The 13,044-nt window shown below is 45.8% G+C and overlaps 1 protein-coding gene across 1 annotated transcript in view; it reads right to left on the minus strand.

The window, feature by feature from the left end:
• Nucleotides 1–492: 492 nt before the first annotated feature.
• Nucleotides 493–13,044, minus strand: part of ppip5k1a (diphosphoinositol pentakisphosphate kinase 1a) — a 30,018-nt gene continuing 17,466 nt past the window's right edge. The window contains 7 exon segments of the mRNA XM_082527041.1: nucleotides 493–2,336; nucleotides 3,379–3,492; nucleotides 3,594–3,731; nucleotides 5,077–5,256; nucleotides 5,885–5,944; nucleotides 9,525–9,587; nucleotides 11,507–11,632. Of these exon segments, the coding sequence (XP_082383167.1) occupies nucleotides 1,714–2,336; nucleotides 3,379–3,492; nucleotides 3,594–3,731; nucleotides 5,077–5,256; nucleotides 5,885–5,944; nucleotides 9,525–9,587; nucleotides 11,507–11,632 (1,304 nt within the window). The 3' untranslated portion in view covers nucleotides 493–1,713.

Raw genomic sequence — 13,044 nt, forward strand, 5'->3', positions numbered from 1 at the left:
TCATACTTCATTCATCCCGAGGGAAATTGGGTTAAGGCTGCCAGCCGTGCCAGCGCCATCTTTGATGGTGCAGCAGCTCCTCTGTTGGATTGGAGCATTCGGCCTTCGTTCCCCATTTGCATGAATGATCCACACAACCACATTCTGTTCTGCAATATGCCGACAGCTTCATGTTGCTTCAATTATTGTTCTGGGAACGCATCAGTGACCATGGAGAATAAACTTCTGGGGGCACTCGCCCCACTGCCAAGCTGGGACAGCTCGTTCCTGAGTGGTCGTTAGTTTGGAGATTTAATTCTCTTTTGCTCCCAACAGTTTGGCTACATGCAACTTCAGCTTCAATGTGACTGTGTGGAGTGAAATGGAAGCTGCAGAAAGCAAAGATGACGTCCTTATATCTGAGGGATAGAACCTGCACGCTATAAGTAAGTCAGAAGGACATAAATGAACCCATCGTGCACAAAGAACATGAGCTCAAGAAGACAGCAGGGCCACACTGGTGTCACGTTTTTTATTCTGCACACACAGACAGGTCAGAGTTTCCCAAACTCACAGTCATGGATTTCACAGTACTCACAGTACTTTGTGATGTAACATGAAACCGGACTGATTGAACACGCAATTGCACATCAGCATCCTCGACTACCTGAATCAAGCGTGTGCGCCTGCCTCCACGCACACGGCTGCTACATAACTGGTCGCCACATTAAAAAGCACACAGAATGTAAAATGCCCCTCCCGTTTGTTCAGTGATGACATAAAAGATTAGCTTTCGGATCCTTCCTGCATCACGTCGTGACTTTACAAAAACACAAATATACACAGTAGCTGTGGTACAATTCCATATCCGATGTGTGGGTATTAAAAATACAGACTTTTGTTTTTAGATGCCGTTTCAAAATAAATATTTCCTCTATCATTTCCTACTGATTATATTAACTTTGTAATGAGGCTTGAGGACTTTGGCAGTAAGCAGTGCACACACGGTTTGACCCGGAGACTGAACACTTCCACTCAGCTTCAGCCTCTTTAAAAATCAAACATGCAGTGCCACGGACGCCCGGCACCGGAGGGACGCTGCAGATTGACGAAAAGCAGAAGATTTGCTGATTGTATTTTTCAGAGTCTGCGTTTGATCTTTTAGTTCCTGTACTGAGGAACAAACAGAAAGCTCGCTGATCGCTAACGATCATTAGCCACACCAACATGCCCTGAAAGCTGGTACTGTGAGAGTAGATATACATCCAGCACACGTAACACAATTTAAAGCTCCGTTAATCAGTAACTTTATGGTCACAATAAATCAAGAAAAAAAAGAAAATCATCTTGGACAATTTTCTGCAGCTTTTCAGCCTCATTTAGCTCAAGCTTTTAGCCTAATAGCACATTTAAGACCCCGTGTCTACAATCATTCAAACAAAGGCATTTATAACAGCGAACAAGTGACAGTAACAAAAAGCTTTTCTATTTAGCTTGACCTTCTCCAAGCTGTCCCATCTTCACCTGTGGATGGACTGAACCAGAGGGCCGAGCAGGCGATGAACAGCATGTACGGCACTGTCATCTGATTCTCCAACACAGAGCTGCCCGAGATCACTCATCAGAGTCACAAGAGAGAAAAGGGAAGGCCTGGATAGTTGTAGCTCAGTTCAATACTACGCTGTTCATATTAATGATGAATGCTGGAACCACAGCAGTTGCCCCAGTGTTGCTCTACGGCTCGCCCATGTTAGTGCGTCCAGCCTCCAGGGGCGTCTCTTGATGTGGGAGGCTTTCTGGACTGTCCATCCACAACTCCATGGACTCATGGGTGTCAAAGAATTCGTCAGGCCCCTCTGGGGACTGGGGTGTCTGGGAGCTGGAGCCTGCCTCGCTGCTGCTCTCTCTGAGCTCCAGCAGCACAGGCAGGGAGCCCGGGAGGCAGTAACCCTCCATCCGACCCAGAGAGAGTTCAGCTAAAGCCGAGCATGGAGGTCTGAGGCTGGGATCCGAGGGATCGGCAGCTAACGAAGGCCCCTCTTCCACCTCCAGCGGTGGCGCAGGGTTGTCGGGCTTCTGGTCGGTGACTGCACACGGCTCCGGATCATCTTCTGGTGAGTTATTTGGAGTCAAAGGGACTTCGGCGAGGTTTGGAACAGCAGAGTCGGTTGATTCGTGGGCTGGTGACGCAACCGCAGGTGCCAGCTGAGCAGAAAGGTTTTGAGATGAGTGGGTTTCCTCGCTGCTCTGAGGAGTGAGGGAGATCTTATCGCTGAAGCTGAACCTCGGGGAGGTGTCAGCCGTGGTGGGAGAGGAGGGCCCAGCGCTGGATACGGTACTGGATGGACCGCTGCTGTCTGCAGGGACAGAAAAGAAGGTCTGATCTGCAGAGGAAGCCTGTGCACACTGGTTCTAGGGATCACTCCTCATCAGCCTGGGTGACTGCTGTGGTTTGTATTTAGCAGTTTTCAGATTACAGTTGCTAAGGCTATGCTAACATCTCTGTCTCTCCTCCACAGCATGTCTTTATCCTGTCTTCCTTCTCTCACCCCAACCAATCACAGCAGATGGCCCCGCCCCTCCCTGAGCCTGGTTCTGCCGGAGGTTTCTTCCTGTTAAAAGGGAGTTTTTCCTTCCCACTGTCGCCAAACTGCTTGCTCATAGGGGGTCATATGATTGTTGGGTTTTTCTCTGTATGTATTATTGTAGGCTCGACCTTACAGTATAAAGCACCTTGAGGCGACTGTTGTTGTGAGTTGGTGTTGTGTAAATAAAATTAAACAGCAAAAGGGTAAAATTACGCTAATGGCTAAGTTAGCCAGTAGCCAAAACAACTGCAGGTAAACCACAATTGTCATAACAATCGTTTAATATATGTTTTTTTAATAAAGCCATGAAAGTGGTAAAAAAACAAAGAAACAGTTAAATTTTATGAGTACCAAGAAAATTAGACGCAACATGAACACTTAGGTTCATCGTGTAAAAGGGGCAGACTTAGAAGGATGCTAATTTTTATCTGTTGTTCCTGTCACACTCATTGCTCAATATATAAATATCATTACTACTGATACTACCAATTTCTATAGTTTTAAATAGTCTATTTCCTCCTTGCTGTTCACATGCATCACAAATGATTAAAGTTTTATTTGAATCCAAGTATATCGACCCTGAAAAACCCACATGGGTGGGTCACTGGTCGGTTCACTGGGTTCTGCAGTCTTTATTTATCACAAAAATAGATAAATACAAAGACAGACATAAACTGTGAGCTTAGTTTAAAACAGGCTGTAAGGGACAACTTGGCTTCCATAAATAATCCCCAAACGTCTGGAAGTGACACAGCAGAGAAACCTAGAAATGTCAGATCCTGAGAGATGGAGGATGTGCTGCGATACTCACACCAAGGAGGCCTGTCAGAACGAGATCTGAGCGAGATGGAGGAAGAGAGGACCCTTTGAGGGATGTATGAGTCTACTGACGGCTGGCTGTGTGCACCAAACATGGCTGACAAAGCTACAAAGAGACGGAGGGATCGCAGGTCAGGCTGAGCGTAGTCAGGTGTGGCTACGATGTCTATAAATACAAACAGGAGTGTGTCGGTTTGTGTGTCTTACCTCTGGTGGTCCTAGTGTGTGGATCCCCCGCGTTCTGGCACACGCTGGTGAGGAACTCGCTAACCTGTTTCAGAGACAGTGAGTTGTGCAGCGTCTCCAGAGGATAGATGGAGGGCACCATGGAGCATCCTTCAAAGCCTGCGGCAGAAGAGAGATAGGAAGCCAGCAGGCCCATCAGCCCTGAGTCTGCCCAGGGAGTCAGAAGAAGAGCAGGCAGAACCACTTCAGCTGACACCCAACACCACTGCCCCCAACGCCACCCATCACTACACCTAAAAAAAAAAAGTGCTCTGAAATCCTGCTCCTGCTTCAGTACAGGCTCTAACCCCGTGTGGACTCCCGCCAGCCTCCGTGGTATTTCGACCCAGGCAAGTTGCAAAAAACCATGCTGGACGCCAAGACAACATGACACCATATCAAAAACAGAAAGAGTCTACGTATCTCAGACGTCTCGCGGGATTTGCAAAAGCAAGCAGGTCGCAAAAAATACAGAACGTCAGCCCTTCTGCTCAGTCCTGTTACACAGCTGCGACAGCAGCACGTTAGCAGTCAAAGCCGTCCAGACCGCAGCTCAGCCCCGACTCGTCATCCAAGGCGCTTCATCCGCTGTTAGTTCACAACCAAGCCGCAATTCACCAGAGCCGTTCACAATCACAAAGCATCAAACTGCAGCCTGCCTCGGCCTTCCACAACCTCCACAGAGGGTGTTCGTACTGCGCTCAGCTGCACGGGCTGGGGGGAGGGGGTGGTGAGTGTACGCCACATGTACAGCAAACAAGCAGGAATCACATGCTGGTTAAGGTCAGGTGGAAGGGCGTCTGGCATTCCCACGAACCCGAACAGCTGACCCCAAACGCACACGTGTGGCGGTGGTCGTGTGTTGTGATGGCACATGGAAACCTGAACAGACAGTGCAGTACAAAGAGGGTGCTGCACAGGCCTGCGCCGTCAACTCACCTGTGGGAAAGTCTAACAGTGTTGCTGCTTATTGGAGTAAATCTGGTGACTGACCAATGAGAGGACAGTGACCAGAGGCCCACGAGCTGACACTGAGACTACACAACTTACTGAGAGGAGGGCAGGCTGGCATATGGCAATCGCAGTGCTAACTGTTATTAACATACACGAGAGATTATTTAGGGCTGTTAGGTGAAACCTTACTTTTAACTTGTAGTTTCAGCTAAATTGGAAAAAATGTGATATTATTCTAAAGAAAAAGGCAATCAAAACCTGAGAGGCAGCAACCACCTCAGAGAGGAAGGACAGTAGCTGCAAAACAATGATGCCCCCCACAAAACCCCCGACAGCTCACACGACTCCAGCTTGCAATCTGCATAACCACAGAAACAGGCAAGCATGCAGAAACATCAAGAGGCAAAGCATGAGAGTCAACCACAGAACAAGCACAGTCCCAACTAAACCGCGAGCTGTGGCTGTAACAGAGCATGAGGCTGGGGTATGGAGGGCGGGGCCAGGGGCTGACCGTGGAGGTACTCTAGGGGATCGTGGCCGGAGATGAGCCAGTTTCGGAAGAGGCGGAGGTGGTAGGAGCACTGGTGGAGGTGGTGGGCCAGTGCCTGGTCCAGAGAGAGGTGGCGGCCCAGGCTGAGGTCGGTGGAGAAACGCCTCAACAACTGGGCCACGTGGTGCTCCTCCAGGGGCTCTAAAGAAGAAGAGGGAGAGCGAGAAAGGACAGAGCAGTGGTCGGAGAGGGGAGGGGGGTGGGAGCAGTACAAAAGACATGAAACGAGAGGTTTTAAGCAAGGAAGGGGGGAGAGAGAAGCACTGAAGTACGACACAGATGAGAGGAGAAATAAGAGCTCGGCGGGAGGCGGGTGGAACAGAGGAAAGATGTGTGCATGAGGGGAAACTCTAAAATGACAAGCAGCAGCCAGCAGCGTCTCCTGGCTGCCACACAGCCAAAGGTCGGGAAAAAGAAAAAGCGGCAGATCGTCAAGCGTTTTAGTAAAGCTTAAAGCAAGAGAAAAAAGGAAAAAAAGGAAAAACAAAGCAATAACACACAAACACACATGTTGCTCCTTTGCGGCGTCTCAACATTAAAACAGCTGTGGTAACAGGAACCATGAGAACCCGCGAAGGAGCAAGAGTGACGCAGGACGTTAACAGGAAGCGCAGAGCCCAAATCTGACACCACCTCTCCAAAGAAAGACGCCAGGAGCTGTTAAATGCTACATCTACTGTCTGCAGCAGGGCCACCTGGCCACGCCGCTCGGTTACTCTGCAACACAAAAACGCCAACGCGGGGCGGGGGGAGTGCGGGGTGCTCGTACCTGCCGCAGTGCACCAGCGTGATGGGGCCACTGCAACGGTGGAGGTGTCATCTTGTGTTCCTGTGGTGAATGACATACTGTATGTGAACAACACCAGGAGAAACGATTTTAAACGTTTAAATAGAGTCTTCGTGTGTGATGTTCACAGAAACCTGCCACCAAAGCAACAACTCCTTCAGCCATCGCACTAGTTACACAAGCAAGACGAAAGAAACCGCTCAACCCAGATGAGAAATCCATATAAATCCCAACTACAGGTCTATTAAACCCATTTAAACCAGTTCCTTGGAGGACAGAAAAGCCAGCCGAGCACACCAGCATGTGGCCCAGAGCATGAGGTGCTAGGGTGACTACAGCTCCCCTGACTCAACACCCGTCACAAAGCAGTGGAAAAGAAAGTTTCAGGTTTTGTGAGCAATGGTATCATCTGTGTGCTAATGAATTTAAAAGGGAAAACCCAACAGACAAAGGAGATGGGATGAGCCAAGCCTTAAGCCTTTCCCAGTTTGCCAGTAGGAGCTTATCCTGGTTTGATCGGCTGTGACTGGACGAGCAAACCAGGAGGAAAAGTCGCAGGTTTAAAATCACCGAGGCAGAGCTCAGAGGAAAGAAGGGACGGGTTAAACACTGATTATTGTTTGAACAATGAGCTCAGCTGACAACCTCTATGATAAGGACCACAGGTGTATATGTTACGTGTACGCATGCACACACACACACACGCACGCACACACACCTATTGACTGGGGGGGGGGGGGGGGGGGGGGGGGGATTAAAAAAAAAGGCAATAACTGAATTATTGGGGTAATGGTGATCAATCTGCAGACTGTATGTGGGATGTTAAACAGGGTTCCCACCCTGAGCTCTTTACAATCTTCTGCTGCTTTCTAACTGAGGAAACTGAGAAGGTGGGAAGATCATTTAGTGAACTGCAGCTTTTTCTTTTTAACAGCTGATTAATGCTAGAGAATGTAATGTACCTCAGCACCATGTTACAGTGTTAACACAGATTTGACAGATGTTTACCAGTCAGAAGTTGCTTTCATGTTCTCTTTAGGAATGATCCTATAGAGGCGCTGAACTTTAACCAAAAGCTCCCTCTAATAATGCCTTCTTGATGTCTGATTGCACTGATGCTAGATTATAGAGTCTGGTGTATTCACAGCTAGCAAGTGCTCTTCATTATGCAGATACATTGGCTAGATGTCAGCAGACTGCAGTCAACTGAATTGTGTCTTCTTGGCCCCTTTAATTCAAGCTGAGCGTCTGTTTACTCTGAGACATGGAGTCCAAAATGAGAAGACGAGTCAGCAAAGCTCATTTCTGTCCAATGACAGCGACGCTGAGGCGTTTTGTTGAGAACATCCTGAGCTTGTCGCTGAGTAAGCGGTAAGGCTTTTTGCCAGTGTGTGAGTCTGTTAGCCTCTGTTAGCTGCTGTTAGCTGTTATTACAGGCATTAGATCCTTTTCAAAGACAGTTTCACTAACATTGTTGGACTTTTACACTTAGTAAATAAACTCTGTGTATCAAAGTGTGATGTTTAGGACACTCTAGCCCAACGTTAGCTGGCACCATGTTAGCTTACTACCAGCTTTTGCAGCTTTCTCCCTCCCACATGTCCAATTTGCTGACTTTAAGTAGCAATATTGGCAATAACTAAGCTGGCATACTACGTATGTGGACTTGTCCATATCTGCTACTGTGTTCAAGATGGCGAGGAAATGTGACGGCTTTGGCAAACTGGTGCCCACTCCTAAGTGTTTTGGATGAATGGATAAATTCCAAGTTAACGAGAATGCATTCATTTGTTGGAAGATGTATTCATAATATACAAACACATTTCCATTCAATAACCTTAAAACATAAATAAAAGACTATATGGTGTATTCCTCACTGTGAGGACGAGACTGGGAACTGTTCTTTTCTGTGTAAAGACCATGAAACACCAAGCGTGCTGCAAATAAGCAACAGGAAATTCTCTAAATATGCACAATTCTGGGTTCATCCAGTTCTCAAGAGAAAGCAGCAGCAAGGAGAATTTAATGGTTTGATCCAGGAGTTGAAACTGCCTTCATGCATATTTCCTGATGTCAGTGGGGCAGTTTATTTGGGACCAAATCTGAGGAGGCAGAGAGATTGTTTCAGAGAGTCAATTAAGCCGGAGCAGCCTCTCACGGAAAATGGTATTATTTTACTATTCAGGTAAATTCAATGTTTTGAGCCACGCAACCGAAATGAAGAAGAAGAAGAAGGTGGTGCACAACGATGTTGGAGGACTGAACAGCAGCATGTTTGCTTAAGTTGAAAATCGTAGGCTCTGCATGAGCAAATAAACGGTGGAACGCACGCCGACTTCAGCTCGACTTCTACATCGTTCTTCCAACTTTGTAAAAAAATAAGATGAAACATGAAAAATGAATAAATCCAAGAACTTAAACACTGAACTGGGTTAATTTAGTAAGATATTAAATGACAACAGGCCCAAAATAAAAGACGTGAGAAGTTTAAAACATGATTTGTGTTCTTACTGTTTTAACAGTATCACTGCTACACGCTGTCTTCTAATTTAACAAACCTGTTCCACGTGAAGTTGAGCTGACAGACGGATGAAATGACATAATCCAGAGTTGGCAACATGTGTGACCAATCAAAATCTTCCTAACGAGTGCTACACTGAACATGACGACAGAGAGAAAGAGCATGCGATCGAGATGAGGAATGAGGAAAAGAATCTTGGAGCTTTGTCAGATGGATCCTATTTCCTGACTCCCGCAGCTCCGGCACCTGAAGGTGACGCGGATCTATCTTCTGTCGTCTGCTACAGACAGACCCTCACAGGGAGTCGTGAGACTTTGGCTGGTAAACATCTGACTGGTTCTTAATTAGCTGAACAGAAATTGCAATTGTGGCTTTTTGACCTACAGTAAAAGATTCTGCTTCATTTCTGAGCCTTCTTTGTCTGTTGCAAGTCCTCAAAACTTTTTGTAATCCAACAATAAATAAAACAGCCCTCTGATAAGGCAGGGTTGATGAAAAAATTAAAAAAAATTATTTGTGACTGTTGTCATTCAGACGTTTTTGTTTCACCTGGCCCAGCGATCTCAAACCTGTGAGTCTCCTGGTCAGGACCAAACTACATCAGCACTGCTGGGGACCTATATAAACTGATATGTGCTGTTCAAACAGAAGGCAAACTGTGCTGCACAGTCTACTCCCCTTCTCCTGGACATCCCTCCTCTACTTGGTAGTTTGAAAAGCAGACCAGCAGCAATAACAAGATGTTTTATTTTTCAGTCCCTATTTGGTTTTTCCCACATGTGTGTGAGGTCTTTGTATGATTCTCTGACATTCCCTGTCTCTGGATTTACTTTACTATATTTTACAAACTAGTGGGAACCCTGGTTAGAGAGAGAATGTCAGGTAGTGTTAGAAAAGTCCAAAGTGTATGGGTAAACAAAAATAGAATTAAAATAATTAGAAATAAAAAGATAATGGAAACCTGGAATGTTGGAGGGCCATGTGGAAAAAACAAAATAAATTTAAAAAATCCAAGGTAAAAAAAAAAAAATTATAAAAGTTTGAAGACATGCAAGACAAAGGTAGGTGAAGTGGAAAAATACTTGAAAGAAGCAGACGTACCATTAGTCGGATGCTTTGCAAACGACACAGAAAATCGTTTTACTGCCGGCATAGACAACAACTCTGAGGAAATAAAAAAAAAAAAAAATCACTAGTGTTACTATGAGCCACAGTAAAGTGTAGATTAGGTTTGATCATTTCTTGTTCTTGTCTAAGGCGGACGCAGTGCAGAAGAAGAGTCATCAACTACAAATGTGTGGTTTAGGAATCAGTCTGTGAAGCGGCCCTGACTGAAGGTGCTGTTCAAACAGGATGGTTAAAGATGGCTGAAGATGGCTGTGGGTCGAAACACTGGCACAGCATCTTCTAATAAAGTGAAATGACATGAATTTAACTTAAAAACATGAGGATTCACGAGCCCGATACTCACGACTAAATGCTGCTTTCATTGCCTCCAAGTTTAACTGTGACAGGTGCAGTCTGACTGGGTTGTGTGCAACAATTTAAAAATGACCCGCATTACGATGCTTCAGCATAGAAAATAAATATAAATATGACCCCGACTACTCTGACACGCGAGCGTCCACTGGCTGAAAACAGAAGGGAACCTGCAGTCTTGAATATGAGGTGGAACAAGATGGATGACAAAAGAGCAAACTGTGAGACAGCCAGGAGGGTGGATGCTTTATGATACCGCACTGCCACCTGGTGGACAACATGACAACCCTTGACATACAGCACTGAGATTCTTACTTTGGAAGAGGGGCAGTTAGCTGCTCGGTGATGATGTTTCTGTTGCTTCAGCAGCTAAACAGAAACATATTGATAGACTAGGAAACTAAAAAACACGTTGGGATGTAAAAACGTGAAACAGGTCGTCTGCCATGACCAGTCAGGCACTGGGAGAGTAATGGGGACGCGTATTACTTTATTCCATTTATATCGTGCTAAGGCGCTATATAAGTGCTACCTTACAGAACAAAGGACCAAGGTGCTTTATATTGCAAGGTAGAGAGCCAAAATAAAAAGGGTCCTGCAGGTTGGTCAGTACTGCTACCTGGTGGCTGGATGAAATCCTGGTACCAAACCTGGCTTCGGACCTTAGGCACTGTCCTGTGTCCCTACTGGTGCAGGACAAAGCCCTGCCACACGTGACCAGAGTGGGCAGGCAGCTCTTAGCTGAAGGCATCGATGCCACTGACTGGGATCTTATGCATCGGTGCATCCAAATCCACCAAAGACTGTCCAGGAGCTCACTGACGCCCTGATCCAGGTAATATGAACATCTGTCAGCTCATTGGGAGCTGCCCAGATGTCAGTGGGAGTGTATACAGGGACACGAGGACAATACACACCATTTAACCACATTATGACACAATTTGGATTGTGATTTCAAAGTTTAACTCAGATTTTTGGCGAGATTTTGAATCGATCGTCCACTAAAAGCTGAATTCCACAATGTAAAGAAGTTTTTTGAGCAGTGTAAATGGTTATCTACCTACTAATTAACTAAATTAGCTCTCATGTTGCAGTGATATTGGTTTTAACTGACATTCTACAAAGACGTGTGAGACTCCACAAACTCAGAGTACATCTACTGCCACGCTTCTCTCAAGTGTATCCTGAAAAACTCATTTCAAAGCAGCCGTGCTATTCTGGCTAAACCTTTCTGCATTTCCTGTTTTGGTTTGGCCTGAGGCAGGAATCCTAAAAAGGAGCACATCAAGTTTACTCAAAGCAGTAAAGGAGGAAACAAAAGAGTCAGTGGATATGGTGACTAGAATGAATATGGAGTTAACAGAAATATGACTAAAATGTAAAAAAAATATTCTATACATGTATGGGCATGTGTCCCAGTCCACTAATTATCTAACTACTGTAATGACTCCAGCTTAAACATGTTTCATGTTCACGTGTGCAGCTTTCAGGCGTCATCGCAGGTCAGACAGATATAATTTACACATTACGACACAGAGGAGGTGTGTGCTGATTTGCTGTTGTCCTGTGCAGGTTTGTGAAGGCGCGCGGTCTCAAACACGTACCGTCTTTGTAGGACAGACTGCTGGTGGAGAATTTTTTGCGGTGCGCGCGTGCGTAGTCCTGCAGGTTGGGGGCGCTAGAGGACCCACCCAGGACAGTGGTGCTGAAGAGCCCAGCGCACTGAGAGCCTGTGAGGGGGGCGGGCCGGGTTAGTCACTACTACATCACATGCTGTTACTCAAACAACTGACCAGAAAGAGACAGATTCAGAGACACAAAGAGGAAAAAGAAAGAGACAAGCAGAAAGAAGGACTCGTGGGAGACCGTGCACTCACGAGGGGTCGCAGAACTAAGCCACATTAAAGGTCCCATTTAATGTATTAAGTGCAACTTTGTAGCTAAGGCTAGAATTCTTCGTCCCCTTCACATGTTTAATTCATACAGAAAGCTTTAAACATCAATAAGAACATCAAAGAGTACAGAAAGAGGAGAGGCGTTTAAGCTGCGTCCACACTGGAAACAATTCGCTTTGAAGCTGACGCTTGGCTGGCTGCAGACACTAAGCCCCGATTGCCTAGGTAACCCTCTAATGCATGGGGTGTCAAACACAAGGCCCGGGGGCCAGAACTGGCTTGCGAAAGACTCCAATGTGGGCAATGTGAAGGAGGACAGAATGCTTAAACTTTTACCTGTATTTTCATGCGTTTACAGCTTGTCCTAATGATAAGCACCTCCCCCATGGCCATTCACACATTAAAATAACCGTCTAAGAAATATATGATTTTCACAGGAAAAAACCCCAAAATGTCCATTTTATAGCTTGAGGACAGGCTGCACAACGAGCTAACAGAACGTTTCTGTAAGTTTACACATTTATTTCTTATAATTTAAGCATGAAGCAGCATGTCTTTATCATGTAGAAAAACTGTGCTGATGAAACTGCACTTGTTTTTCTTACATTAAAATAACTCGGGGAATAAATGTTTAGTTTAAATGTAGTTAAGTTCTATACGAAATGACAGAAATGTAGGAGGAGTCTGAAATCCCCGCTCGAATGTATTTACTACCAGATCTGTCAGTTGACAGTATCCTCACGCTAGCGGCCACTTCAATCGCTCTGCTGGAAGAGAGAAAATGTTCTGCGGTCCTGCTCGATTCATGTTGCCAGCAGTTATTCTGTTGAAGTCACTGAGTGTCTTTCACCTTCGGTGGCCTCTGGTCACCACAACGCTCCAAACTGCTTCCAGTGCAGACGCAGCGTAGAAGTTAACTGAGAAGGATTAACAGCATCATCCATGATGTTTTAGACTTTAGCTCAGACTGTGCCTGATGTCATTCACACATCATTGAAAGACAGAGTGACAGAGAGGAAACATTTCAGGTGGATTTTACAACAGCTCAATCACAGTCAACCCCTGGAGTTGCTCAGAGGCAGAGAAAGCCCCGGAGGCTTCATGGGCCTGCATAAAGGTTCACTCTTTAACTCGGAATACAAGATTCACACAGACACTGGTGACCAATCATTTTCATCATGTTTAGTTTGCATGAATGGAGCAGAAACAACCTCAAAATGACTTCCTTTCTGATTTCTTGAAATCAT

The sequence above is a fragment of the Aulonocara stuartgranti genome, assembly GCF_965226115.1.
Source record: "Aulonocara stuartgranti genome assembly, chromosome: 1".
Lineage (NCBI taxonomy): Eukaryota > Metazoa > Chordata > Actinopteri > Cichliformes > Cichlidae > Aulonocara > Aulonocara stuartgranti.